This window comes from Lissotriton helveticus, chromosome 3_1 (assembly GCF_964261635.1).
Source record: "Lissotriton helveticus chromosome 3_1, aLisHel1.1, whole genome shotgun sequence".
Lineage (NCBI taxonomy): Eukaryota > Metazoa > Chordata > Amphibia > Caudata > Salamandridae > Lissotriton > Lissotriton helveticus.
The window spans coordinates 1327780693-1327808342 of record NC_136061.1 but is presented as its reverse complement, the minus strand read 5'-3'; the positions used below and the strand labels follow the sequence as shown (position 1 = coordinate 1327808342).

At 47.9% G+C, this 27650-nt stretch overlaps 1 protein-coding gene across 3 annotated transcripts in view; it reads right to left on the bottom strand.

The window, feature by feature from the left end:
* Positions 1-7202: 7202 nt before the first annotated feature.
* Positions 7203-27650, bottom strand: part of ARHGAP32 (Rho GTPase activating protein 32) — a 1522959-nt gene continuing 1502511 nt past the window's right edge. For all 3 annotated transcript variants that reach the window (XM_078681981.1, XM_078681982.1, XM_078681983.1), the window contains one exon: positions 7203-9559. In XM_078681981.1, coding sequence (XP_078538107.1) covers positions 7295-9559 — 2265 coding nt within the window. In that variant the 3' untranslated portion in view covers positions 7203-7294. The remainder of the gene's footprint in view (positions 9560-27650) is intronic.

The following is a 27650-nucleotide window of genomic DNA, read 5'->3' as shown; positions in this document are numbered from 1 at the left end:
GCGAGGAGGAGGAGAGTGAGCCTCTTCCTGACCTTCTGTCGGCCCAGGAGAAGGATGGATCGGTAGAGGGAGTGGTCCTCTCCCGATCCTTGACCCCAGAACAACAGAGGGACTGCCGCCAGGTGTTGGAGCAGCACGCCTCGTTCTCCCTCACGCCTGAAGTCACACATCTGTGTACCCATGATGTGGACACAGGGGACGGTCCGCCTGTAAAAACCAAGTCTTACCGGCTGTCCAAAAAAGTTAAGAACAGTAAACAGGGTGAGGTGGACAAAATGCTGGAGCTGGGGGTGATCGAACCTTCCAGCAGCCCTTGGGCTAGTCCGGTTGTGTTGGTGCCGAAAGCGGCCCCACCGGGCACCACACCAGAACTTCGGTTCTGTGTGGACTATCGGGGATTGAACTCTGTCACCAAGACAGACGCTCACCCGATCCCACGGGCAGATGAGCTGATTGACCGGCTGGGAGCAGCCAAGTACCTCAGCACCATCGACTTGACATCAGGGTACTGGCAGATTGCCATGGCCGATGGAGCAAAGGAGAAGACAGCGTTCTCCACCCCCGAGGGCCACTTCCAATTCAGAGTGATGCCCTTCGGGCTCAAGAATGCTCCGGCCACTTTCTAGCGGTTGGTGAACCAGGTGCTGTCTGGCCTGGAGTCCTTCTCGGCAGCGTACCTGGATGACATAGCTGTCTTCAGTAGCACCTGGGAGGACCATCTGCAGCATCTCCAGGAGGTGCTGCAGGCTCTGCAACGCGCTGGCCTCACCATAAAGGCTAGCAAGTGCCAGATTGGACAGGGATCTGTCGTTTACCTGGGACATCTGGTGGGCGGGGGTAAGGTGCTACCCCTCCAGGTCAAAATTGAGACCATCATGGCTTGGGAGCCCCCCAAAACCCAAACTGAGGTCCGAGCTTTCCTCGGCCTCACTGGATACTACCGCAGGTTTGTCAAGGGGTATGGTACTATCGTAGCCCCCTTGACAGAGCTAACGTCCAAGAAGCAGCCACGAAAAGTGATCTAGACGGCTGCCTGCCAAGAGGCATTCAACACACTGAAGTGCGCGATGTGCACCGCTTCGGTGCTTGCAACACCTGACTTTACCTAAGAATTCATCTTGCAGACGGACGCCTCTGAGCATGGCATAGGCGCTGTGCTTTCACAACTCAACAACGACGGCCAAGACCAACCTGTGGCCTTTATCTCTAGAAGACTCCTCCCTCGGGAACAGCGATAAAATACCATCGAGCGGGAAGCCTTCGCTGTGGTCTGGGCCTTGAAGAAGTTAAGGCTATACCTTTTTGGCTCTCACTTCCTGATTCAAACTGACCACCGACCCCTTCACTGGCTCATGCAGATGAGAGGCGAAAATCCCAAGTTACTAAGGTGGTCCATTTCCCTACAGGGGATGGACTTTAGGGTGGAACATCGGCCCGGAGTTGACCACGCCAATGCTGACGGTCTCTCCCGGTTTTTCCACCTTAGTGACGAGAACTCCCTAGAGGTTGGGTAGCTCTCCCCACTTTTAGCTGGGGGGACGCATGTTAGACCTGTCAGCCCTAGGGTGGTCTTTCCCTATTTTTTTCACCCTTGCCTCATTTTCCCCACCTTTTTTTTGTTGGCCTTAGGTCTCCGAGCACCTTCCCATTGCTAACCAATGCTAAGGTGCAGGTGCTCTCTTCCCCCAACATGGCTGCCACTGACCCCTGCTACTGCAGCGTAGTCTTTTTAGGCGCACTCTAGTTGCCAGAAGCTGGCTGGAACCCCTAAACATTGTTGCCATTCAGTCAGTTGGCACATCACTGACCTGGGGGACCCTACGCAGGAGATTTAGGCGGTAGGGCCTAGTCAGAAACCTATACCACTGGGGGTGGCAGGGTTTAGGCGCTGCCCACCAAGCTGTGTAAGAAACACTGAACTAGCCCACTGATCTGGCCCGGTGGGAGGGGAACCCAGGGACCACCTGCAGTGACCTGCTGAGGAATCCTGTCAGCAGCCTTCAACTCAACCCCCCCCCTTCAAGAAACCAAGAACCTGCTTTCACCAAAGGGCACCAGAACCACCAGGCGCCAAGAAGAAATCCCCCCTGCTCTAACCAGGACTACTGGGGATCAACCAGGTACGGGCGCTTGATCCACTCTGCAGCCTTGGGCTTCACCTGTGCCCCCACTGCGCAGTCCTGCCTGGACTGTATTGTATTTGTCCCTCAGCAGCCCTGTGCTGTCCTGTCGCAGTGGGCAGTTTAACTTCCCAATTGAACTGAACTGTGCTATTCTCACCAAGCGCTCTATTCCTCACTGTGCCCTTGAGAAGCGCTGAGGTGCTAGTGACCCTTGTGCCCCTGAGCGCGCTGTGATCCTCGAGGCTATGGTGGCCCTGAAGTGCTAGATCCTCGAAGCGCTATACCTGCCAAGTGCTGCTCTACTTCACGCCCCGGCGCGGAGGCCCATGAGCGCTGAGCCGGCCTGCTCCCCGCTGGGGCCCCGCACCCTGGGAGGCGCCAACATCACTGACCTCTGCCCCGGCAGCCCCTGGTGCCAGAAGAGGGCCGACCGTCGTACTGTTGTGGGCCGCGCCCGGCCCGACTGTGTGAGGTCCCTGCAGCGGACCCCGGAGCCTTGAGGAGGTCGCTGCGATCTTTGAACAGGCCGCGCTAGGCCTGAAGCCTCTCTGCCTGTCTCACAGGACGGGGGCGTCGGAAGTGACTCCGCCCCGCCGAGCTGCGACTGGTCCCTGCCACCGTGCCCCTATAGGCTGCGCTGCTATTGGCGGTTGAAGCAGCGCCCTCGCTCCCCATTGGATACCGGGCTCTGCCAGGCCTGGAAAGGGCCCGGAACACCGGAGGGCTCCGGAGCCAGCGTGAGCCCCCTCCTTCTGCCAGCACACGTGGAATCTCCGCAAGGGCTCCCGAGTAGCAGAAGGGACAAGGTAAACCCCCTGGGGAGGAGGGCGGAAGGCCGGAGGAGGCCCCGAGTTTGCCCCTCCCCTGGGGGAAAGCTGTACCTGGGGCCTGGTGGCCCGTTGTAATTCTGAGGAGCCCCTTTTGAGTGGAAGGGAGGGAGAAAAAGTGCCAGCCGGCCTGCTAGGCCTCTGAACTGAGCCAGGACACCCACTAGGCCCCGGGACTGGTGTGGGGCCGAGTTAACCACTAGCTAGGGGTCGAGGAATGTTTGTCCAAGGGCTACTTAAGCCTGCATAAGGGGATGGTTAGTCCAGTTTAAGGAGAATGTTTATTCTGGGCTAAAGAGATGTTGATGCATATTGAAGGAAATGTTTATTCAGGATTAATGAAATGTTTATTCATGCTTGCTGAAAGGTGAGCTAAATGCCCATAGTTATGGAGTGAAGTGCTCCTCGCTTTAATGGAATGATTGCTACATGTTATATTGGTTATGGAATTGCCCCGCTTACTCCTCTGATGAAAATGCTTTAATGAAATGCACGGAGTTCCTGTTACCTCGAGTATTAATTGCCCTGATTCTAAGGCTATATAAAGCTCATTGATTTTAAGCCGACTTACTGGAGTGGTTTTAGTCTTTGCGTGCATTTATTGTCTCAGTGGATGTGTGTGCTGTGTAGTCACTTAACACCTGAGCTTTCGGGTGCCTACCTGCTCGTGCCAGGCTACCCCCGGAGAACTGGTGACCCCAGTTCTTACACTGCCTACTAAGGTTCCATGATCCAAAGCATAGATATTTTACTCTGCAGAGTCCCTGCAACAAAACCACACAGAAATCTGAGAAAAATGTGATGTCTTAGCTAAATTTGAGATTTGCAGGGGATTCTGGGTAGAAAAAGTTGGAGACCCACGCAAGTCACACATCCTTTTACTTCCCCGGGTGTCTAGTTTTCAGAAATGTCTGGGTTTGGTAGGTGTCCCTAGATGGCCGCCGAGCCAGGGACCAGATACGCAGGCTACTGTCCCCATCAGCCCTGGGGGAGGCAAAAAGAATTACATTTGCCAAATTTTCTTGGGGGGAGCAAATGGCATTGTATAAGGGGCCGCTTTCCCCTCCCTGGTGTCTAGTGGGTGGATCCCTGCTTGGGGATCGTCAACCTGCGGCGATCCCCAAGCAGGGAACCACTAGGGAACAGTACCATTGAGATTATCCCCTTTCTAATGATACCTCTCCCGTTTGTCTATGTGCTTCGGAGGGCTGAGATAGCCCCAGGAGTATGTAGGCAGTGAAAGTGAAATGAGCCGATCGTCTCATTTCCCTTCCACTTTCAGCGTAATGACGTTGGCACTTCATGTGCGCTGATAGCTCCCGGGAGTGAAAAAAAAATAACTCTCTCTGCTGTTTACAGAAGAGGGCTTTCTGACTGCTGTGTCGAGGGCGTAATAGTCATGTCCTAGGCACAGCAGCAGGGCAGCTGATTACATCCTCGGCAAGCAAGGGGGTAAAAGGCATTTTGTGCAGGACCATCAAGGAGGCATCAAATTGCACCTATGAGGAGAAAATATGGCCCAAATAGGATGTGGCAGTGCAAAGTCAATTTACTCCACGGTGATAAAAATACGTGAATGGGCTGGGTTTTGCAGCTGCTCTGTGAGAATCAGACACTCAAATTTTCCCTTCAATGAATCAGTCATAGGTAACAGAAGCCGGGTGCCCCCAATGCTTTGTAAAAACGGATGCAAGTGGCTGCCAAAGAGTGGTGTCATCTTTGGGACTGAGAAGTTCAAGTTGGCCCTCTACCCGGCTGTAGGATATTAAAAAGCATGTCTACCACTGGATGGAACCGGCAGCCCTCTTTGTGTCATGGCACACTGGGATTTGCTGTAACTGCAGCTAGTCTTGGAGACAGCGATACGACTGCTCAATAAGAATGCAGTGCTCCTGGTCTTCTGGTATGCAAGGCATTGTCCTGCGAGTGTCTGTCTCTGGCTTTTCAATGAGAGGGATAAGTAGCTCTACTCCGGTTCTGGGAGCACCTTGATTAGCCCGCTTCTAAACATTACGTTTAGTTATGAAATGGTCTTTTACGTGTGAGTGTGAGTTTGAGGAGGCTTGCAATGTGCTTCTCAGTTCAACTACTTCATGGCTAATTCTGACAAAAAACTTTTAATAACACACTTCCACGAGTCACGAATATACACTGCTTCTCAACCCCCGCTCTCTCAATTCCGTCATTGTGACTGCATTTCCAAACCAAAAACGGAATCAAACTTTATTCCCATTTCATCGCGCTCTTTATTGGTACCATGTCAAATGCAATAAATATAAAGTAAAAAAAAGTAATATCAAAAACATCCCTCCCCTCCTACACTACCGAACCCCTAGTCCAATCCACAAACCGCCCGAAAAACACAATACCTCACACCGCAAATGACGTCATTGTTTCATGTACTGAAAAATCAGTGCCTTGAACTGAAATATGTTGTCATTGCTGCTTTGAGTTTGGTGGTAGAGGACGGTGGTCGGAAAGTGCGCTTTTACTATATTCATGAATAAAATACATTTCACAAACATATGGGTTGGAAATTAACAGAACTACGTATCTGTGAAAACAAAGACGGGAAGTGGTCTCTGATGGTCAAATATTACCAATAAACACTGGGTCTGTCTGAGTGTTAGGGCGGGGAGGGGGGGGGGCACTGACGTGCTTTTCACATGGGGAACAAGAGGAGCTCCAGCATTAAGAAAGCGGATGCCCTTCTGTGCCTGAAAAGCTCTCATCCCTTGACCCCCCACACAATTCACAGGCATTCTGGTAACGGGATGGGGCTGCTTCGATTTTACTGTGAGTAACTGGCTGCTGGGCAAGGGGATGTGGCCTTTAAGCGTGACGCCTTATCCTGACCTCGCAGTGTAAGCTAACAGGGGCCGAGTGCTACTCAGACCTGCTCGTCATTCATTCCAACACCGCCTCTACTGTGCCACACGGTGTACACGTAACATACACTGCCTGGGACATGTTATGGCTAGTACTGAACCATGAATATATTCAGAACCATTTCCCCCAATGAAATATTGTTGAAAGACATGTGCCCAAAGTCGAATGACTGACGAGTTAAGTATGTTCCCATGAATGCACAACTACATTCTACATTTGCAATAGACGTATGCGAAAATGCACACTAGAGTGATGAACACTTGTTGCCTTTAGCAAGATGCATTTGGGGTCATTCAGCCGTATCCGTTTTTGATGAACAAGGCGACAGTTGAAGGCAGTTGTGAAGGCACATATGCACAATCTGGAAAAGAATATTGTGGATGTCAGACAGCTATGGCTGGGTCGGTACCTCATTGGGTGGCAGGCAGTCACTGGAATACGTGAGAACACTCCAATAAGGATTAAACAGTATCAGCGCCAGCCATGCAGTAACCTTCCCACATCTTAATGTCACAAAACAGCGAGGAATGCAAAAAAACCAACAAGGTTGCTTTTAGGGATGAACCGCTACCACACAAGCTCCCACTTCTCAAATGCCTAATACATCTGTGAATCCTTCACTTCTCAAGAAGAAACACTATGACGACTATTTATCTCCTATCAATAATTGTTTTGCTGCTGTTAACACTACAACCTGCCTGCAGGCTAATCTTTCCCTTCAGATGATGCCTAGCAGTGATAAGATATTACACTTAACGGGTAACCACGAATTCTACAGCTGACCACTGAGTGAGGGAACACAAGAAGCAGATAAGGTATAACTGTATCCTTCATGCTAGAGAATAAGGGGTTCAGTTACTCGCTGGGGGAAAGGTTGACCTGAAAACTGCTGCTCACCTCTTCGTCCCAGATTCCCTCTAAGAGTACCTCTTGAATTACAGAAAGAATGGTCAACTTGATCACCGCCTTTGGTAAGACTATGGTCTCTGCATCCACACGTGATTCGTAATGCAATTAGCAGGAGGACATTAGGATCTAAAAGCGCCCATAACCGATTAATTTTGTGACACTATTCCATCTATCTTTACTTACAAAAGTAAAATGCCATGACCCCCTACTTTTACCTTACAGAATAGCGCCACCAGTTTAGAATTTCTGACTGCGTGTAGGAATGGTGCTCTCTGAAATTTCTTTGTTACCGCTCCCCTCCTGTGCACTTTTATTTATTTCATCTTGTTGTGTTTGGGTCACCTTCACAAAAAACATTCAAACCTCTTTACAGTTTACATAAACAAAAGGAAATAAACTATACATCGACTCCATAAAAATTGTTCCAGTTTGACATGTCTTTTTGTTAAAAATGTTTGTTTTTTTTTAGTCTTTGAGTCTCTTGAAAAAATAAAACAGGCCACTGTCCAGCAGAGGCTGCATCAATCTGTCTCTGACCCCATGACCTCACTCTGCATGGATTTCCGTTTCGGCCCTTTGCAGGGCCAGTTCAGCTGCCAAGAAGCCGCCCTGGCCCAGGGCAGTGGCGTAGGTCCGGCCATGCCCATGAGAAAAGCCTGGACCACTGCGTTGGGGAGGAGGCACAGCATGGTAATTCTCTAAATTGTCGTACTGGGATACTGTGGTCATGGTGCTTTGGCGCTTGCCTTGGAGGGTTTGGTAGTGGTAAAATGACCCAGAGTCCCTCTCAGGGGGATCTGGTGGATGCGCCCGAAGGCTATGACTTCTCTCTGGTTTTGGAGGAGGTACACGTGGATCTTCTTCTCGATAGCAGTCCCTTGAAGTGCGCTTGCCTGTGCTAGATGTCATTCTTGATCGTGACCATTCCACATCTGGTCTTTCCTCCAACAGCCTAACCTCCTTGTGGCTTTGCCTCAAGGTATCCTGGTTGGATGTGCTGTATTTCCCACTGAGATGATGGTACATAGTTGAATCTGGGGGATCCTGCAAACACTGTGCTGCCATTGCATAAGATGGACCATTTTTCATCTCTGGCGGTTGTCGATGGCTTAGTTCCTGATGAGCATATGACCTGTGCTCATGTGGACTGCAGACTGCGTCATGTGATTTTCGACTCCATGTTCCGCTCTGTTTTTGGGGAAGCAAAGGTTTCTCTGATTGCCCATTGCCATAATTTCCGTGATAGTGCGCTCGATCAGCACTTGTATCGGGAAGAGAGGAGTAGAAATGCTCATCTCCATCAGGTGTAGCAGCTTTGGGAGGATAGCGATTGTCTTTGCCTTCCACTACTGTCAGAAGACCCATCTTGCCTGGGTCTGACCTGCTGCGGTGATGAACAATGTCCAGTCCGCTTAGCTCATCCAGTGGACCTGGGGCTACGTTGTCATACTGGGACATCACAGGGCCCTTTACTTTCTGGCGAGCACGACTCTCTCTTCGAATTGATTGCATTCGATATTTCTCCATGTCCTCTAAGTCCCATGACATGAACATGTGTTTGGGCTCAGGAGCAGGGGGCATATCACGGCTGATGAAGCTGTGCTCTTTTCCTGTTAGCTGCCCTATTATGCTTCCACGAGGATACGGCAGAAGACTCATGGTACGATAGGGGTTCTTCGTTGGAAGTCTAGAAGTATATGAGGCAAAGTCTCGATTGTGATAAGGGTTCATCTGCCTGAGCCTCACAGTGCTATATGGGTCTAGGTCATAGAAAGTGCCATCAGAGGAGTAGTAAGTGGAGGAGGCTGAACTGGAGTAAGGACTGTACCTGTAGTGCACACGTCCGTTCTCAAAGTATGGCTGAAGCTGTGTCACATGGTAGTCTGAATAAGACATGAAAGGCTGCTGTGGCTTGAATTGATAAGTAGACCTTGGACAATATGCTTGCTCATCATCTGGTGGTACCTCTGTTCGAGAAATTGGCACTGAACGGATAGGAGGTGGTGGTGGAGGAGGAGCATGTAATGACTGCACTCTCCGAATAGTTGGGTATGGTGGGTCTTCCTCAGGGTATCCTGTACTTGGCAGTGCAGGGTTGACGGATGACTTGTAGTCTGCTCGGCCACGAGGTTTGAAACTAGCAATTCCAGTGCTTTTTCCTTGGCTCAGATAAGTATTATACCGGGTGGCATTAGTGGCTGAGGTTTCAGATCGGGAGCCATATATCTGGTAAGGGTCAAATTTGCTACTGTGATAAGTATAATGTATCGGGATGCTCTCCGTTCTATACTGGTGTGAGGGTGTTGGCTTGGAGTGCACAAAACTCTCTGGTAGACTAGGATTAGGCATGCTCTCAGATCTGCAATGAGTAAGGTAGGAAGGCTGATGGTAGGAATGTTTTGGTGCTGGTGGTGGCAAAGCATCTTCCACAGATGATGGTAGCATGGAAGAAGACAAGAAGGAATGGTAATTGGATGCATTGATCGCTTCGGCATGCCCAGCATGGACAGCAGCAGCGATTCGACTCTCCATTGACCTTACAGGTGGCACTGGAGGGGTAAAGGCATAAGTGGTGGAGTGTGATGGGAAGGATTCAGAACGCATGCACAGAGGTGGAGCACGAAAACTCTCTCTGGGCTTTTCAGCAGAAGTTTGAGGAGCGGTATGGATTGAGCTAGAGGTTTGGATGATTGTGTTGGAATCTACGATGCAAGCTGGTACATGGTTGGAAGGCCCATATTTATGTGTTTCTTCCTCTGTGACCTTAGCTGCCATGACGTCTTGCACCCGAGGAGTCACCATTTCACGAACCTGAAAAGGAAGTGAAAACATGTTAGTGGTGCTATTTGTTCTTGGCAGACATCTCATTGTCATTACCATAAATGCCATATTCATCTACAGACAAGTACAAATGACTTCAGCTATTTTGAGGACTGAAAATTGTTTCCTTCAAATACTTTAATTTAAAAAAAGCATTACTCGCATAAAAATAGCTGCACTCCCATTCATTTGTGTTTCTATTTCATGTCAGCAGATCCTGCAAGGACAGTCAACCACATGCTGAGGATTGAAAGTGGGAAAATGTTGATTATGGGAAAAAATCAAAAGCACTTCAAAAGTGGACTGACATTAAAGGCGATGTTTCCATTCTCTTAGTTCTAAACATATACCACTCCCAAACTACAATAATCAAGGACGAAATCTCTCCTAGGTTGAAACATTATATACCCAAGCTTAGCTTCGAGTGTATTATATCAAAGACAGCGTGATCATCTTAAACCCAGGCCTGCACAGGCATCTACAGAGCAATAATTACAAAAGGAAGGTGGAGGGTCCACAATAGCCATACCGTAGACCTTTGTAATAACCCTACAGGATAAAAATAAATATTCACCTAGCACTACATGAGGTGGGCATTTAGATGTCTAGGGAACTTCTTCAAATGCTAAAACAAATACATGATTATAAACTTTCATGTTACTCATTCTATTAAGGTAGAGATGAAAAGCTGACCTGATACTAAGGAGGACAACTTCAGCTTTGCTGGTGTCTCTGCCTTGGACAAAGACAAGAGTATCATTTGGTGAGAAACTGGGTTGAATGGTGAGGCAATTTAGGGTGTTTCTGTGTAAGGTTATGCGAGAAACCAGCAGTGGACTAGAATGCCCCTTTGGCGCTTTTTGCTCTCCTTCACCCAACCCTAATTTTCCCGAGGATACTAAAAATGTGGAAGAAAAATTAACAAACGTGTTCTTTCACGGCAGACAATGCCATAATAGGGGAAATTGCTGTGACAATGGACCAGCTAGCAGCATCTAAATACCCTCGCGGGCTTCTGGTGTTGATTTTCCTAACAAGTATTCTGGCCTCTCCACCTGCTGGGACTCAAGTTAGATACAGTCAGAGAGTGAGCGAGGGAAGGAAATAGGACAAAGTCAGATGAGTGCTCTTCGGTGCCTGTAACTAAAGTATTAAAAAAAACAAATGAAGACAAACTGGAGACGATGGCTTGAATTTCATTAATATTACCAACCAGAGTCATTGAATGTGTTTCAAATGTGCAGTAGTTCTTGTGCCCGTCACCAGTACAACTGAGTAGATGAAGTACTGATATTTTATTCAGGGGTCAGTCCTATAAGGTTTTAAGAACAACCAATATAAAAGTAACTAAGAGTCTTTTATCTCTCTTTGAAACTTCTGAAACATTTATTCCTAGTTTGCGAGCTCTGTGTGGTCGGAGACGCAGGGCCTCAATACTGCAGCACAAAAAACACATGGCGATGTGCATCAAAATACTAGGGGAAACAAAAAAAGTGTGAGGGGGGGGATAGAAGTATGGAGGATAGCTCCACTCAACGTCCAAACATATAAAAAAATTAATCGAAGGGGAGTAGGTCATTCTACTATACAAAAAGCTACTAGAAGAAAACTAAGGGGAGTGGGTTGCCTCAAAGAAACTAATCAAACGTTTTTTTAAACCATTTTTTAAATTGAATTTTAGGTTGTAATAAGCACATTATGCAACATTTCTGACTACGAGCATTCGTACTGGGCACCCGATGGACCCGAAGGACCGAACTGTGACAGTAGTTCATGGTTCAATATGAAATATATTTACTGTCAAACAAACTAAACCAATCACCATAACTGTGTACATTTAAATGTCCGAATACATCTTAGCTTGCATTCCATCCATGGGGTGCATCCCACAGCATCTAGCATGGAACTTAATCAGACTCCAACGTACAGATTCCCTCGGCTCTAAAACGTTCCCATACTCTCGAGAGGTAAGAACAGCAGCCCGCCAACCCGTCAGACAGAACAAAGGAATAGCGCCAATCTGATTCACCAGACTCTGCTAAGGTCACCAGGTGAGGTTCGGGGCACGTCATGTTCTAATAACCATTACCCATCTGTGGAGACATCTCATATTTCTTGCAGCTCTTGTAATATATTTTCCCATCACCAAGCGATCGACACCCTGCAGAGGTTCTTGGCCTCTTCCCTCCACAATGCAATTGCCTTGGCCCTACACCATTTTAGAATTGTTGCACACCAATAGAAACGTAATCCAACTTAGAATCCCTTAAGGTTTTCTTTTTCAAGAGACCCTCACCCACTGTGGTACTTCGGCGGCATGCTCAGCAAACTAGTGAGGCTGAGTGGGCTCCACCTCCTCACGGTGGGAATACTTCTAAACTGGATTACTAGTGGCATCTGTGAAATGTGCAATAAAAGTACCCCCAATGTCGTCCCTAACCTGACTTTATAATTTCACCAGGAATCGGGGTAACATTAAAAAAGAAAAATATGTATTTGGGGTAACAATGAGCCCTAACATCAACTGCGAAAGTGTGGACTACATGTTTCAGTCACCTGGGCCCAGACTGGGTCTTGTGGCTTTCCTCAGGACCAAACTGTGACAGATACTTGTGTGTCAATGTTTATGCGGACATTATTCTGTTTTATGGGATCAAAAAGTTATTGCTCATAAAATGTGAGGGTAAGTGCATGCAGTGAACCTCATAATTCATGCAAGTCACTGACGTACACCATTCCTAGGTCTACCTGTATGATGAAGAAAGGACAAATAACATAGCATAATGTAAACTTTTTCTTAGTCATAATTTATTTATTTATTTATTTGAAAGGTTTTATATAGCACTGGCTAGACCCGGATGTATCAGAGTTCTCTGAAAATTGTTCTGGAGCCCAAAGTGCAATTTGTCACTCTTGACATGCTCTGGAACATTACATATATGCATCTGTGTTGGCTGAGTTATACAAAAAGACACTCTCAAAATGTATATATCTATGTAAATGTGTTGGCTGTCGTAGACACAAAAACATATACAACATGCAGGATATATTTTCGTGATTGGCTGACGTACACACAATGACATGCATGAAAATATTACCTTGGTAGTCCCTTGGGCTATTCCAGACTGTATCGTTAGATGTGAACATTCCTCGGGCCAGATTCAAAGCTGACAAATAAAATTAATTGACTGATGCATTCAGATACCTACTATAAGGGCTTAATGGAGCCCCAGAGGGCAACTTAGAGGTGGGCAGACCCTGCAATTACACACTGCCGGTAAAGCCTGGAAAGACTTATCAAAATTCCTCAAGGTAAAACACTTCTCACTATAAAGAGAAAGAAAGTTCAGCCCCCAGCCTGCGTGTCCTACTTACTTCATCAAGGGTTCCTGCCAGGACTGAGTACCTACAGTGACCTGCGTGCCCTGCGTCTTGTAAGAGACAAGTCTATGTGGAGTTTAAGAAATGCTGCCCATGCAGGTTTTCCTACCTCCACTCCATCATGAGCATGCTGGAGGTCACGTGTCAAGTGGGCGGAGCCGAAGCAAATATTTTGTGTATGTGTTACTAGAAACCGGACCAACCGTAACGAATGGGTAGAGCAGCTCTTAGACTACAGCAGAAGATCTAACAACAAAAATAAAGATAAAGAAATATGATATTCTGACTGAAAATACAGCAGCAAAACAAAACAGAAAAACGTTTTGGCCTTAAAGGGAAAAATTCAATTTGAAGTTGCAATTATGGTTCCATAGCTATTGAGAGGGAAATACACTTAGTGGTGATGAGTAGACTTGTCAATATTTCTTGGGAATGTACTCAATACTATTCCAGAATGTTGTGAACTCAACAAAACATTTAAAAAATATATATTTTTTATTATTTTATCATCTCCTGTATCCTCAGAATCAGGAACACTCCGTTGATGTCTATGGTGGTCGTGCTGTAAAGTGTGGAACTGGACTATAAAACACACTGTTAGTGAGGTAACTGTCCAATCTACCCCACCAGCTCCCCAGAACTTCTCCCTGTCAGATTTGGTCATCCAAGCCGGGCCAGAGTAGTCAAACTAACTTTAACAAACTTTTCAAAAGTTTTCAAACTTTACGGTTGCCAATGTTTTTTGCACTTGGATCAAAAATTAGGATTTCTTTAAAAATCTGTATTTAGGGAACCCTCCAGTGGATTCTACTCATTTTATACTCTAAAAGCTCATATAAATATAATCTATTTTTAAGAATTGGTGTTGTATTTCTTTCATGTTGCATGGCTCTCTTAGTTCGTTGGTAGGTATTGTTAAATGCTTTATACTAGTTCCTTTGTTCAAGCCTTGCTGCTTGAAGACCCAGCTATCCTGGGAGGAGCTTAAGGTTTTGCAAACTAACATGACTGGATGCAGGTCAGCTACAGCACAGTTTTTAGAAGTGTATTCCACGGTAAGACCATACAGCCATACCCAGGGGCGTAACAAACGCCCCCGCGGTGCGGAGGGCCCCCAGTCCTCAGTGAGTGAAGGGAGCCGCCTCAGCTCTTCGATAGAGAGCTGTGAGAGAGAGGATTGCTCTAAAGCAAGCCTCTCTCTCTCTCTAAAGCAGCTGCAGTGTGCACCCTGCACTGAGCTCCTGCGCTGACCCAGGACTGAAGAGAAACAAAGTAACAACTTGCAATGTTTCTCTTCAGTCAGAGGCACCAGGACCCTGATTGGTGGTGCAGCCAGTTCCACAGTGAGACAAGTCTGTAAGTTAAGGAAGAGGTGCGGTACACCTCAGATTTGGAGGGGAGCAGAGCTGAGCGAGGAGGTGTGCCCAGCAGCAGCAATGAGGGAAAAGCTTGTGGGGTTCGTACTTAGAGCTGTATCCCTCCTTCTACACATTTATTAAAACCCTGGTGACTGCCCAAAGCAGCGGGCTTTGGATACACACCCGTCCCACAGCTCCCACGAGGGACTAGGGGACGCCACCGCCATGGGCGAGCTCCGTGCCCCTGCAGTCTGCCTAGGTGTCATTACACTGGCCCTGGACACCGAATACACTCTCCATTCCCAGAGTCCGGCACAGTGAGCCCCCCCTCACTTGCCTCAACAGCAGAGCTTTCCGTCATTCATCACAAGCAGCAGCGCTACCTCGCTTGTAAAAGACATCAGTTATCCATTCCTCAGCTGACTGAACCATCACTCGCTGCAGACAGCAGATCTATCCCTCCCTTGTCAGACAACAGTTATCCCTCCTTCAGCTGAATGAACCCTGGCTCGCTGCAGACAGCAGAGCTATATCTCCCTTGTCAGACAACAGTTATCCCTCCTTCAGCTGACAGAACCCTCGCTCACTGCAGACAGCAGAGCTATCCCTCCCTTACCAGACAACAGACTTATCCCTCCTTCAGCTGACAGAACCCTCGCTCGCTGCAGACAGCACAGCTATCCCTCCCTTGCCAGGCAACAGAGTTATCCTTCCTTCAGCTGACTGAATCCTCGCTCACTGACGAGAGCAGAGCTATCCCTCCCTTGTCAGACAACAGAGTTATCCCTCCTTCAGCTGACTGAATCCTCACTGGCTGCCGACAGCAGAGCTATCCCTCCCTTGTCAGACAACAGAGTTATCCCTCCTTCAGCTGACTGAATCCTCACTGGCTGCCGACAGCAGAGCTATCCCTCCCTTGTCAGACAACAGAGTTAACCCTCCTTCAGATGACTGAACCCACGCTCGCTGCAGACAGCAGAGCTATACCTCCCTTGTCAGACAACAGTTATTCCTCCTTCAACTGACTGAACCCTCGCTCGCTGCAGACAGCAGAGCTATACCTCCCTTGTCAGACAACAGTTATTCCTCCTTCAACTTACTGAACCCTCACTCACTGCAGAGCTACCCCTCCCTTGCCAGACAACAGAGCTATCCCTCCTTCAGCTGATTGGACCCTCGCTCGCTATCTCGCTATAGACAGCAGAGCTATACCTCCCTTATCAGACAACAGACTTATCCCTCCTTCAGCTGACTGAACCCTCGCTCGCTGCAGACAGCAGAGCTGTCCCTCCTGTGTCAAACAGTTATCCCTCCTTCAGCTGACTGAACCCTCGCTCGCTATCTCGCTATAGACAGCAGAGCTATACCTCCCTTATCAGACAACAGAGTTATCCCTCCTTTATCTGATTGAACCCTCACTCGCTGCAGACAGTAGAGCTATCCCTACCTTGTCAGAGAACAGTTATTCCTCCTTCAGCTGACTGAACCCTCGCTCGCTGCAGAGAGCAGAGCTATCCCTCCGTTGTCAATCAGAGTTATCCCTCCTTCAGTTGACTGAACCCTCACTAGCTACAGACAGCAGAGAGCACAGCTATCCCTCCCTTGCCAGACAACAGAGTTATCCCTCCTTCAGCTGATGGACCCTCGCTCGCTGCAGAGCAGAGCTATCCCTCTCTTGCCAGGCAACAGAGTTATCCCTTCTTAAGATGATGGGGCTCTCACTCAATGCAGACAGCAGAGCTATCCCTCCCTTGTGAGACAAATGAGTAATCCCCTCTTCAGCTGATGGGGCTCTCACTCAATGCAGAGAGCACAGCTGTCCCTCGGTGGGGAAAGACAAGAGCTATCGGTCAGCTGGTTGAACCCTTGTCCACTCAAGAGCGCAGAGCTATCTCTACCTTCACAAAGACAACAGATTGATCCCTCCTTCAGCTCATTGAAACCTCGATCACCGAAGAAAGCAGAGCTATCCCTCCCTTGTGAAAGACACACCTCTTAGTCACCTGACTTAACCCTAGCTTGTTCCAGAGAGCAGAGCGATCCCTCCCTTTTGAGACGACAGCGCATCACCTTTTCAGGTGATGGAACCCTCACTTGCTGCAGACAGCAGAGCTATCCCTCGCTTGCTCCACTGATGTACCCCTAGTGAGGCACGTTCATGTACTCATAAACTGAGGACACAGGGAGACACAGGTACTGAGGACGCAGGAATACAGGTACTGAGGACACAAGAAGACACAGGTACTGATGACACAGGCAGACACAGGTACTGAGGACACGTGGAGACACGTACTGAGGACACAGCAAGACACAGGTACTGATGACACAGGGAGACACAGATACCGAGCACACAGGAAGCACAGATACGGAGGACACAGGAAGACATGGAGTGATTTGGACACAGGGGGAGACAAGGGTAAAGCGGCCATAGATACTGAGCACACAGGAAGACAGGTAGCGAGGACACAGGAATACACAATCCTGAAGACACGTGGAGACACATGTACTGAGGACACAGGAAGGCTGGTATTGAGGACCCAAGAAGACACGGGTACAGATGACACGTGGAGACACAGGTACTGATGACACAGGAAGACACAGATACCGAGCACACAGGAAGACACAGATACCGAGGACACAGGAAGACATAGGGTGCTGTGGACACAGGGAGACAAGGGTACAGCAGGCATAGGTACTGAGCATACAGGAAGATAGGTAGCGAGGACACAGGAAGACACATGAAGACACAGGTACCGAGGACACAGGAAGACACGGGTACTGAGGACACAGAGAGAAATAGGTAATGAGGACACGTGGAGACACATGTACTGAGGACACAGGAAGACTGGTACAGAGGACACAAGAAGGCACGGGTACTGATGACACAGGCAGACACAGGTACTGAGGACACCGAAAGACACGGGTACTGAGGACACAGAGAGAAATAGGTAATGAGGACACGTGGAGACACATGTACTGAGGACACAGGAAGACTGGTACAGAGGACACAAGAAGGCACGGGTACTGATGACACAGGCCAACACAGGTACTGAGACACGTGGAGACACAGGTACTGATGACACAGGGAGACACAGATACCGAGCACACAGGAAGACACAGATACTGAGGACACAGGAATACATAGGGTGCTGTGGACACAGGGAGACAAGGGTACGGCATAGGTACTGAGCATACAGGAAGACAGGTAAAGAGGACACAGGAAGACACAATACTTAAGACACAGGTACCGAGGACACAGGAAGACACGGGTACTGAGGACACAGAGAGGCATAGGTACTGAGAATACGCGGAGACACATGTACTGAGGACACAGGAAGACTGGTACCAAGGACACAAGAAGGCACGGGTACTGATGACACAGGGAGACATAGATACTGAAGATGCATGAAGACACATGTACTGAGGACACAGGAAGACACAGGTACTGAGGACACAGAGAGGCACGGGTACTGAGGACACAGGAAGCCATGGGTACTGAGGACACAGGTAGACACGGGGTACTGAAGACATAGGAAGCGCGGGTACCAAGAATGACGGGGCCGAGGCGCGCACACAGTTGTATCGGCTGGTTAATACCATGCAGCCCCCTCAGCACAGAACTTTTGCCCGAGAGTTCCTGATAAACTTCGGAGCGGGGGCCCCTCCATGCATCTTGCAGGGGGGCCCCCTCAAATTTCGTTACGCCACTGGCCATACCATATAATACACCCAAAACCTCACAGTATCCAAGGTGATGTTTTGCGGTAGAGTAGTGTACAGACTCTGAGTATCGACAGTATATCACATAGAATGCCTCGAAGGACCCTCGTGTCCTTCAAATAGGTAGGAGTCTGCTGCACATCGGGGACGAAAAATTAAGTCAGCAAATTGGGTTTGTGGTTGGGTAATAGAGTCTATGCCTGACACTGTTGGGTGACCTGGTGGAGGTGTACGATTCTTATGTACCTAAGGCAAGCTATAACAAGCATTTGCAATGTAATCGGTCTCGCATTTGTAAGTTAGAGCTATTTCGTATAGTAAATGATAATATTATTTTATTATGTCTATTTAAAATGTAATTTTCCATGTTAGGTAACAAACTAAAACAGTAGAAGTGCAAACATATAATGTAATTTTTTTTCCTTAGATAGTTTTTTATTGCAAAAAGTAAAAGAAGAAAAATGTTGCATCTGGAATGATACAAAAAACGTGTTTAATATTTAAAGTTTAATAACACCGAAAGGGTGAGAAGGTTAAGGACTGAGGGAAACACGCTTCATAATGGATCAGCAGTTTGGAGTTATCACAATTGAGAGTGTGACATACACACAACCCAAATATACATATAATAAAATATAGGAAAAATGTAAAAGTATTCAACATGGGCTGGTGATTTTCTAGGCCTCGCGCCAAAAGTATGCGGGATTATTACCCAAAAGTCAAGGAGATTATACACAGAGTCCCCTTTTTAAAACAATGCACAACAAATCGGCATCGCTCCATAAGAAAAGTCTACCATGGAATCATGCAAGAAGCATAAGTGGAAAGAAGTACAGGAGGTCTAACAATGGACTTGTTGTACAAACTGGGTTGAACTTTGCTGCCGTAGATCGTGAAACACATCTGTGAAGCTGTGCTCCAGGGATCTGACAGTTGTGCACACGCCAAGGAGCAGAATTCACAGGGAGGTCAACAGTCAAAAAACAATAATAATACCAACAGGGGCATCAGATTTGAACATGCACATAAAGAAAGCAACGTCACCTATAATCGAAAGACAGTGATTGTGTCCAAACAATTTATTAAACTTTAGTTTATAAAACAGAGGGCAGCACTCATGAAATAAACGCACCCCTGACGTGAGAAATAATTAGTGCAGGCTGCAAATCAATGAAAAGTTCACCAAAGCAAAACATGTTCAACAAAAAAACAGCAAAACACACAAGGTGATGGACAGAATGTAGCACATAGGCAAAACATTCACCCCCAGTCACAGATCTGGGTTTAATCCATTGTTATTTTGCTCACCAGACCACCCCAGTTCAGACATGGCCATATGCAAATCAGTCTTGACCCTGTGCCTCATGGGAACAGTCCAGCCCGAACTGCCAAGCCATGTCTTCCCTGGACCGGAATCAAGCATCCTAGAACCGGTTTCTGGCTATCAGCCGTCATCAGCCAGGATAGCTTGACTACAATGGCGTAGTGAGCACGGAACCCACGTCTGGGCATACCCTTCCCACATAGGGCGAACAGCAAAACACACAGGGTGATAGAAGGAATGTTGCACATTGGCAAAACATTCACCCCCAGTCACAGATCTGGGTTTAATCCATTGTTATTTTGCTCACCACCCCACCCCAGTTCAGACATGGCCATATGCAAATCAGTCTTGACCCTGTGCCTCATTGGAACAGTCCAGCCTGAACTGTCAAGCCATGTCTTGGCAGTTCCGGCTAGACTGTTCCCATGGGGCACAGGGTCAAGACTGATTTGCATATGGCTGGGTTCAAACTGGAATGGCATGGTGAGCAAAGAGCAAAAAACGATGGATTTAGGCCCAGATCTCTGTACAGGGGTGAATGTATGACATTGTTCTGCATTCTGTCTATCAACTGTTGTTTTTGCATTTGTCGCCCCGAGTGGGACGGGTATGCTCAGACGTGAGTCCGGTGCTCTCCATGCCACTGGAATCAAGCTATTCTGACTGATGAGGGCTGAAAGCCCGAAACCGGTCCTAGGATGCTTGTTTCCAGTCCAGGGAGGACCTGGCTTGGCAGTTTGGGCCGGACTGTTGCCATGGGTCAAGACTGATTTGTATGTGGCTGGGTTCAAACTGGAATGGCATGGTGAGCAAAAAAACAATGGATTTAGGCCCAGATCTCTGTACTGGGGTGAATGTATGACATTGTTCTGCACTCTGTCCATCAACTGTTGTTTTTGCAACAAAAAAACAGACATACATGTGGGCTGAAAATAAAGCACCTGTAGTGTAGACCAAAAAGGAATGTTTTATTTATGTAGTAAAAACAAAGCACCACTTTGAAAGTACTGGTTATTTTGCGCTTATTACATCATATGGAAAAGATAGTATGAGAACCAGATATCGTGTTTGAATCCCGATCCTTATCTTAACAGGGCTGATTCCTTCCTGTAGCATCCATAAAACATCTTGCATATAGAGTGAACACTTTGCAATAAATTGTACATAAGGGCAACAAAAGGCTGCAATAAAAAAGCATCTGATGTTTTATGGTGTTTTCCTTTTATAGGAAACAATATACAAAGTTACGATCGCGTAATCACTGCATGCGCTGAACAAGCATCCAAGTAATTTTTTTTAACTCAAAATATCATGTGCGCTTACTACACACCTCCTTTTAATTTGTAAATGGATCAACTGCTATATGCCCTTAGTAATATTTCGTTGTAGTAGTTCGTCAGTGATTAGGTTATTTTACCAGACAAAATCTGAATACTTTTCGTTATGTTTGGAGGACCAACCACATTACAAAACGCAATGAATACGCAGTTACAGTGGCTTCCCGGACTAAAAAAACACAACATGCAAGAATAGTTAGGGCAGTAGGCAAGAAATAAACAAAATAAGGTAGAGCAGTGACATACGAGTTAATTACCTTTGGTAAGGATGTATCTGGTAGAGACGTTGTCTAGCCTAGGATTCCTTGACTTGAATATATCCAGGCGCCAGACTGGATCCGGAACATTTTTTGCAGCAGCACCTCTGCACGCCGGGGGACGGCGCCACACACCCTCGCCCGTACGTGACGTCAGCGAGGTCATATAAGTCCCTCCCGGCGTGCTGATGTCAGTTTTCTTCGGAGAAACTTTTCCGCAGCACAACGCGGAGCCACCAACATAAACTGTGAAAGTATGGGAACAGTGTGCGAAGGATGAAAAATTCACAAAATAAAGAAGGCGGATTGTGCAAAACTAAAAAAACAGTGAGAGGGAAAGGGTATTTTTGTGAGGGAATACTCCTGGTCCCCTTAATCAATATCAGAAAACAAATAGAGGAGTACACCCTGGAGGCACCACCGTGCCTACTTTAGAGGAATAGAGGTGCACAAAGGGAATACAAAGGACAAATTTGTCCTTTGTTAAAAGACCCCTCACTCACCAACCTGGTTGGTGACATGCTTCATCATCGGGGTCTCACCCGGACAGCCGAGTGCCATCCAGGTGTGCTGCGACACCTGACTACAGTGGAGCGGGTTGTTTTTTGTACTTTTTTTAAGGTAGAAAAAAGGTGATTTTAAAAGTTGTCCAGATTTACTCTCTACAAAAAAATCTTTATTTCGGAGAAGCTGGGCAACATTAAAAATATCAATGGGACACCTTGCAGAGTTAGGTTGGCCTGTGGTGTCGCAAATAATTGTGAAGAAATAAAAATGGTCTACATGGTTCAACCTATGGAGTGATTGTAAGGTTTTCGTTAGGACCAATAGTGGTAGCCCAGGCGGTATACACACGCTAAGGTGTACCCAACCCTTCACTACTAAAAAACCCACTAGTACTCACAGTGGTGGTTAAGGTTTCTTTCCTTGGTTCCTAGAAAAGAAATCCTGTAAAGACTCCCGGGGACGCACGTCCTGGGGCTCGAGCAACTAGTACCCCCAACAACAGATGGAAGTGAGGTCGAGGACCTCGGCGACATGCACCGCGACTTACCCATAAGGGGCAAACGCCGTATCCGGGCCCTAGAGGGTGACAGACGCCGCAACTGGAAACCCGAGGGGCATGCTGGCCTTGAGGAGGCCGGAGGACAAGACGACTCCGACCGGGACAGGCGAGCCGAAAGGAGCTTCATCCGGTGCTCCCGCCGGGACTTCGGCTTGAGGTGTTGGCAGGCGTCGCAATCCGTCACGTCGTGGTGTTCGCCCAAACACCACATACAAATAAGATGTGGGTACATCGCGGACATTTGCAGAGAACAGGAGGTACACGTTTTAAAGCCCGAAGGCATCGCACACTGCTCCAGACGCGAAGTGTCAAAAGGGGCCTGAAAACAGGCCAGAGGAACTGCTTACTCCGGATCCGCGTTGCACTCGGAAAAGAAGGAAACTGACGTCAGCGCGCCGGGAGGGACTTATATGACCTCGATGACGTCATGTACGTGGACAACATCAGGGCGGGGTCGTGTGGTGCAGCCCCCCGGGGCGGAGAGGTGTTGCTGCAAAAAAAATTCCGGATCCAGTGTGACGCCTGGGGATATTCTAAGTTAAGGAATCTGCGGCTAGATGTTTCTATAAGATATGCTCCTATATAAACGAGATAGAGAAAAACCCCTGTGAAGGGTGAGAGCACAGAACACCTCTGTTTCAGAAACAGCCAAAGACTGAAAGATAGAGCAATCCAAAGGCACAAACAATGTGGTGTGGCTGCAGAGAGCAGGGTCCCTGCATGACTGTGACTGGTGAGAGTGCAGGCTCACTGCTGGGTAGTTTTGCGGAGCTGCTGCTCATGCCTGTGTAACTCCCGAGGCTTCTATGAATGCTGCTGTAGCTTCTCCTGCTGCTGTCGGGAGACAGATGGCCTATAAAACTCTGGTACCTTTATCCCTCTGTACTTTGAAACGTGCAAACAGTGAGGTGCTGCAGCACCTCTAAGGCAGAGGTGGGGCAGTGGGTGCCACATCTGACACAGGAGGTGGGTTTCTGCTGAAAGCCAAGCAACAAGGTCTGACACGCGCCACAGCTATGGAGAAATGACATCTGCTTTAGAAAAAGTGAAGAAATACAAAGAAAAAAAAGCACATTTTATTTCCCCTTTCTTTACTTTTGAAGCAATTGCGGCAAACGCATTTTAGCTTAAAATGTTTTAAGCTAAAGAGCAGATGCCAGCATTATAACAAAAGTAAACAAATAAAAAAAAAAAAAGCATGTGGCTGCGTTTGGCCATCACAAGTAAGCAAAAGGAAAGCCTGGTGCCATTATTAGTGATGAGGCTGCCGGCATAGTTAAATAAGAAAATAATTAAACCATTGTGGGAGAGTGTGACCTGCCTGCAAAAGCAGGGAGGAGAAAGCCCTTCAAGAAAATAGTGTTTGAAGGATGTAATTAAAACATACCTTGTAACAACACAAGTAAAAGGACCAGTCCTAATGGGAGGTTACAAATGTAGACAAGGCGGTACTAAGGAGGGACTAACGTACGAGTTACTTACCTTGGGTAACAATGTATCTGGTAGAGACGTTGTCTAGCTGCAGATTCCTTAGCTTAAAATGTCCCCATGCGTGAGACTGGATCCGGAATTGTTTTGCAGCAGCACCTCTGCACGCCGGGGGACGGCGCAACACGACCCCGCCCTGACGTCGTCCTCCTACGTGACGTCAGCAAAGTCATATAAGTCCCTCCAGGCGCGCAGACATCAGTTTCCTTCGGAGAAACGTTTCCGCAGCACAACGCAGAGCCACTGTGAAAGTATGGGAACAGTGTGCGAGGAATGAAAGAATAAAAAGGGGGATGGTGGAAGATACCACCCTAAAGACAGAATAGACACCACATACATATATAAGCAGTGGCTGTGAGAAAGAGCCCCGCAGGCCAAGCAGAGGCCTCTTCCCGAGTGCAACAAGGGAGGAACATTACAACAGACATGTGGGAGAGCGGGCTGGATAAACAGACGAGGAGGATGTATATAGTGTGCCAGTTGGACTGATTTTATTCAACAATTCAAGTCAGGGATATAGTCTCGGGTTCCACTGTTTGGTTCCTATGATTTCTTCTGTAGAGATGTCTTCAGGTCTACTCGGTGTTCCAATGGAGTAGGCTTTGCAAGCTGTATGGTGCTTCCCCGGGAGGCTCAGAAGAGAAAAGAAGAACAAGGAGCCGTCAGTTCTTCCTAAGGTTCCCTTTCCTATACTCAGGTTACCGTCACCACACCCAATAGGTGATATCATAAGAGGGGAGTGTGAAGAGGGGCAGGTATTGTGAGGGGTAATAGTGCTGGCTAGGTTGACAAAGTTCACAGTGACCTAGGACGGTGCAAGCAGCAGTACCAATGGTTTGATCGCAGTTTAGGCTTGATAAAACCCCTTTTAATAACTGGCTTACACAGAGAATTCAGGAATCAGTTAACTACCACCGGTAACATAAAAGTGGGGAAAGAAACGAACATGTAAATGCTATGGGGATAAAGTGAGGATAAAGACTGGCAAAAAAACCCAATTATGTGCCCCTTCCTTAAATCAGGAACCTCCCGCCACCCTCCTGTAAATCCCCACACCTCTACCCTCCTCCCCCTCACTTCTCACTCACCGGCTCCACCGCAACTCTCCTCCTGAGTTGCGGCCGCTCTTCAGCCACCTCCTGTGGGGACCACCAGTCCTCGCACCACGTCTCGTCTTCTTCTTTTTCTCCCGTTTCGCCTCCGCTCGCGGCTTCTCTCCCTTCAGCTTCTTCATTGACCTGATCCTCTCGGCGTTCTTCCTCCCTTCCGGAATCTTCGCGCCCGCAGTCCGTTTCCTCTCCTCCTTTCAGTTCCGGCGCCAGTTTACTTCCAGGGTTAGTCCCGCCCCCTTAGTCTTTGCTGTGGGAGAGTTCCGGGCGCTGAACAAACAGAGGACATGGGGCGTTACTGGTGATATATGTCGGAACCGCGTTGTAGTCTTGTCAGGTAAGTTATGGGGCCGACAAAAGCGGTCTGACCTCGGTATTCAACCGATCAGGCGCGGCAACCCCTCACAAGACAGAAATAGACTGTCCACTTGTAGGAAAGAAAGAGAAGACTGGTCTTTCCTTTCTAAAAACAGAGGTAGGAAACAGAGCACAACCGAACCTCAAAGAGGATGACCACGAGGAGACCAGGACTCCGAGGCAGTAGAGCAGATTGAAGGGAAGGGAACTGAAGAGGAAAACGAACCTTCCTGTGAATAAAAGGTACCATATAACAGATAAAAAGTCCCTCAGCAGAGGTGAACTGTACATGAAAGCACCCAGGGGAGTGCAACAAACTGAACCCCTTGAAGATAAAACCCAATGGCAACTGAAGAGGCCAATGGAGAACACCACCAGAAAAAGGTCTTCGCAGAACGGGGAGGATGGGTGGGCGTTAAGGAATCTGCGGCTAGACAACATCTCACCAGATACATCGTTTACGAAGGTAAGTAACTCGTACATCTGCTAGAGATATCTAGCTGCATATTCCATAAATTAGAATAGATACCACAGCCATACCCCAAAAGGGAGGCGGGTCAGCGACAGGACAACAGAAAGTGTCAGTCATGTGACCCGGCAACAGGATGATGGATAAAGGGGGAAAAACTGCGGCAGAACAGTCCGACACCAACCCAAGCAGCTCGAAGAGCATAAGTCACAGGATAGAAGATATATGACAACATGCCAGAATGGTGCCACACCATACCAGTATAGAAATGACAGGTAGAACAGTATGATCCCCAGAAGAGAGAGAGAGAGAGAGAGAGAGAGAGAGAAGGATTACTCTCCGCTAAATGGCGCATGAAAAGTGCATTAACCCAGCTTGTAATGAACTTGAAGAGATGCAACCAGCGCCTAACAGACTAGGATATAAAAGGAATCCGAAAGTGCCGGTGGCAAAAGCCCAAAGGCATGCCTGAACTTGAGCAATGCATTGGAAACAGCCAGCAGGACAAGAAGCGTACCAAGCGCACACCCAACCCCAAGAGAGTAAAGAGGGGCAATAGCATCAACCCCCAACCTACTGAAGAAGGTAGAATCTGCCGCCGGCAAACAGCAATAAAGACCTCAAAGTAGCTTACAGAGGAACAGAAGAGTGCCCGACCGGGCAGCATGAAGCCACAGGGAGGAACAACGACAATGCACAAGTTACTACTTGTGTAACGATATATCTGTAAGAGACATTAGTTAGTGATAGATTCCTTACCTTAGAATATCCCCAGGCGTCAGACTGGATCCGAAAAGTTTTGCTAGGAGTACCTCTGCGCGTCAGTAGGTGGCGTCACGCGGCTCCGCGTCCGTCGCTGGCGTCGTAAGCGCCGAGATGACGTCACGGAGACTACTTAGGCCCCACCCATGCACGCTGACGTCAGTTCTGTACACGACTTTCCGCGCCAGAAACGCAGAGCCATGCAAGAAACTGACCACTGGTGCCATGAAACTAGGGCCCTGAAAGGGATGACCTTAACCCTAGAAATCAGTTTGCAGAACGGGGAGGATGGGTGGGGCGGTAAGGAATCTATCACTAACTAATGTATCTTACAGATATATCGTTACACAAGTAATAACTTGTGCATCTGAAAGAGACACGTTGGTGATAGATTCCTTACCTTAGGATAGATACCCCAGCAATACCAGCCCCGGATTGTGGGTCTGCGAACAAGAATACAACAGAAAGTCACGGAGAACAGAACGGCCAAAGAAGCCGTCTCTCCGGACTTGACTGTCAAGGCAGTCATGCTTGGTAAATGTGTGCAGCGAAGCCCACGTAGCTGCCTGACAAATGTCCTGCAAGGGAACGTCGCGTCCCAAGGCAGTAGTGGCTGCAGTCGCCCTGGTAGAATGGGCACGCAGCCCCACAGGCGGCTCCTTCTTAGCCAATGAGTAACATGCTTTGATGCACAGAACGACCCACCGAGAGATGGTCCTTTTGTGCATGGCCCGACCCTTTTTGGCACCCACGCAGCCAACAAAGAGCTGGTCATCCACCCGGAACTTTTGTGTGCGCTGCAGATAGAAAGAGAGAGCACGTTTTGGGTCCAGATGGTGGAGCCTCTCTTCCTCTTTTGAAGGATGCGGAAAGAAGGTGGGCAAAGTGATGGTCTGCCCGATGTGGAAAGGTGTTGGCAAAAAAGAAGAACGGGTCCTTAAAACCACCTTGTCCGGACGAACAGAAAGGAAAGGAGGTTCAGAAGAAAGAGCCTGGAGCTCACTCACTCTTCTGGCAGAGGTGATAGCTACCAGGAAAGCAGTCTTTAGAGTGAGAAGACATAAAGGACAGTTATGAAGGGGCTCAAAAGGGGCGCACATCACATAGGTCAAGACAATATTTAAGCCCCATTGAGGCATTATGAAAGGCACAGGAGGAAATATGTGTGTAATGCCTTTGCGAAAATGGTTAACAACCGGGGACTTAAAAAGAGAAGGCTGATCTGGAAGCCGTAGAAAGGCAGAGATGGCCGAAAGAAAACCTTTGATAGTCCCCAGAGAAGAGCCTCTGCTGGGTCAAGGATAGAAGGAACAGAAGGACCCCAGAAAGAGGGGCAGAAAGGGGATCCACAGCCTTTGCTGTGCACCATGCCACAAATTTGTTCCTCCTGCAGGTATATACCGTCTTAGTGGAGGGATGCCTGGCTGCCAGAATGACAGCACAGACTTCGGGAG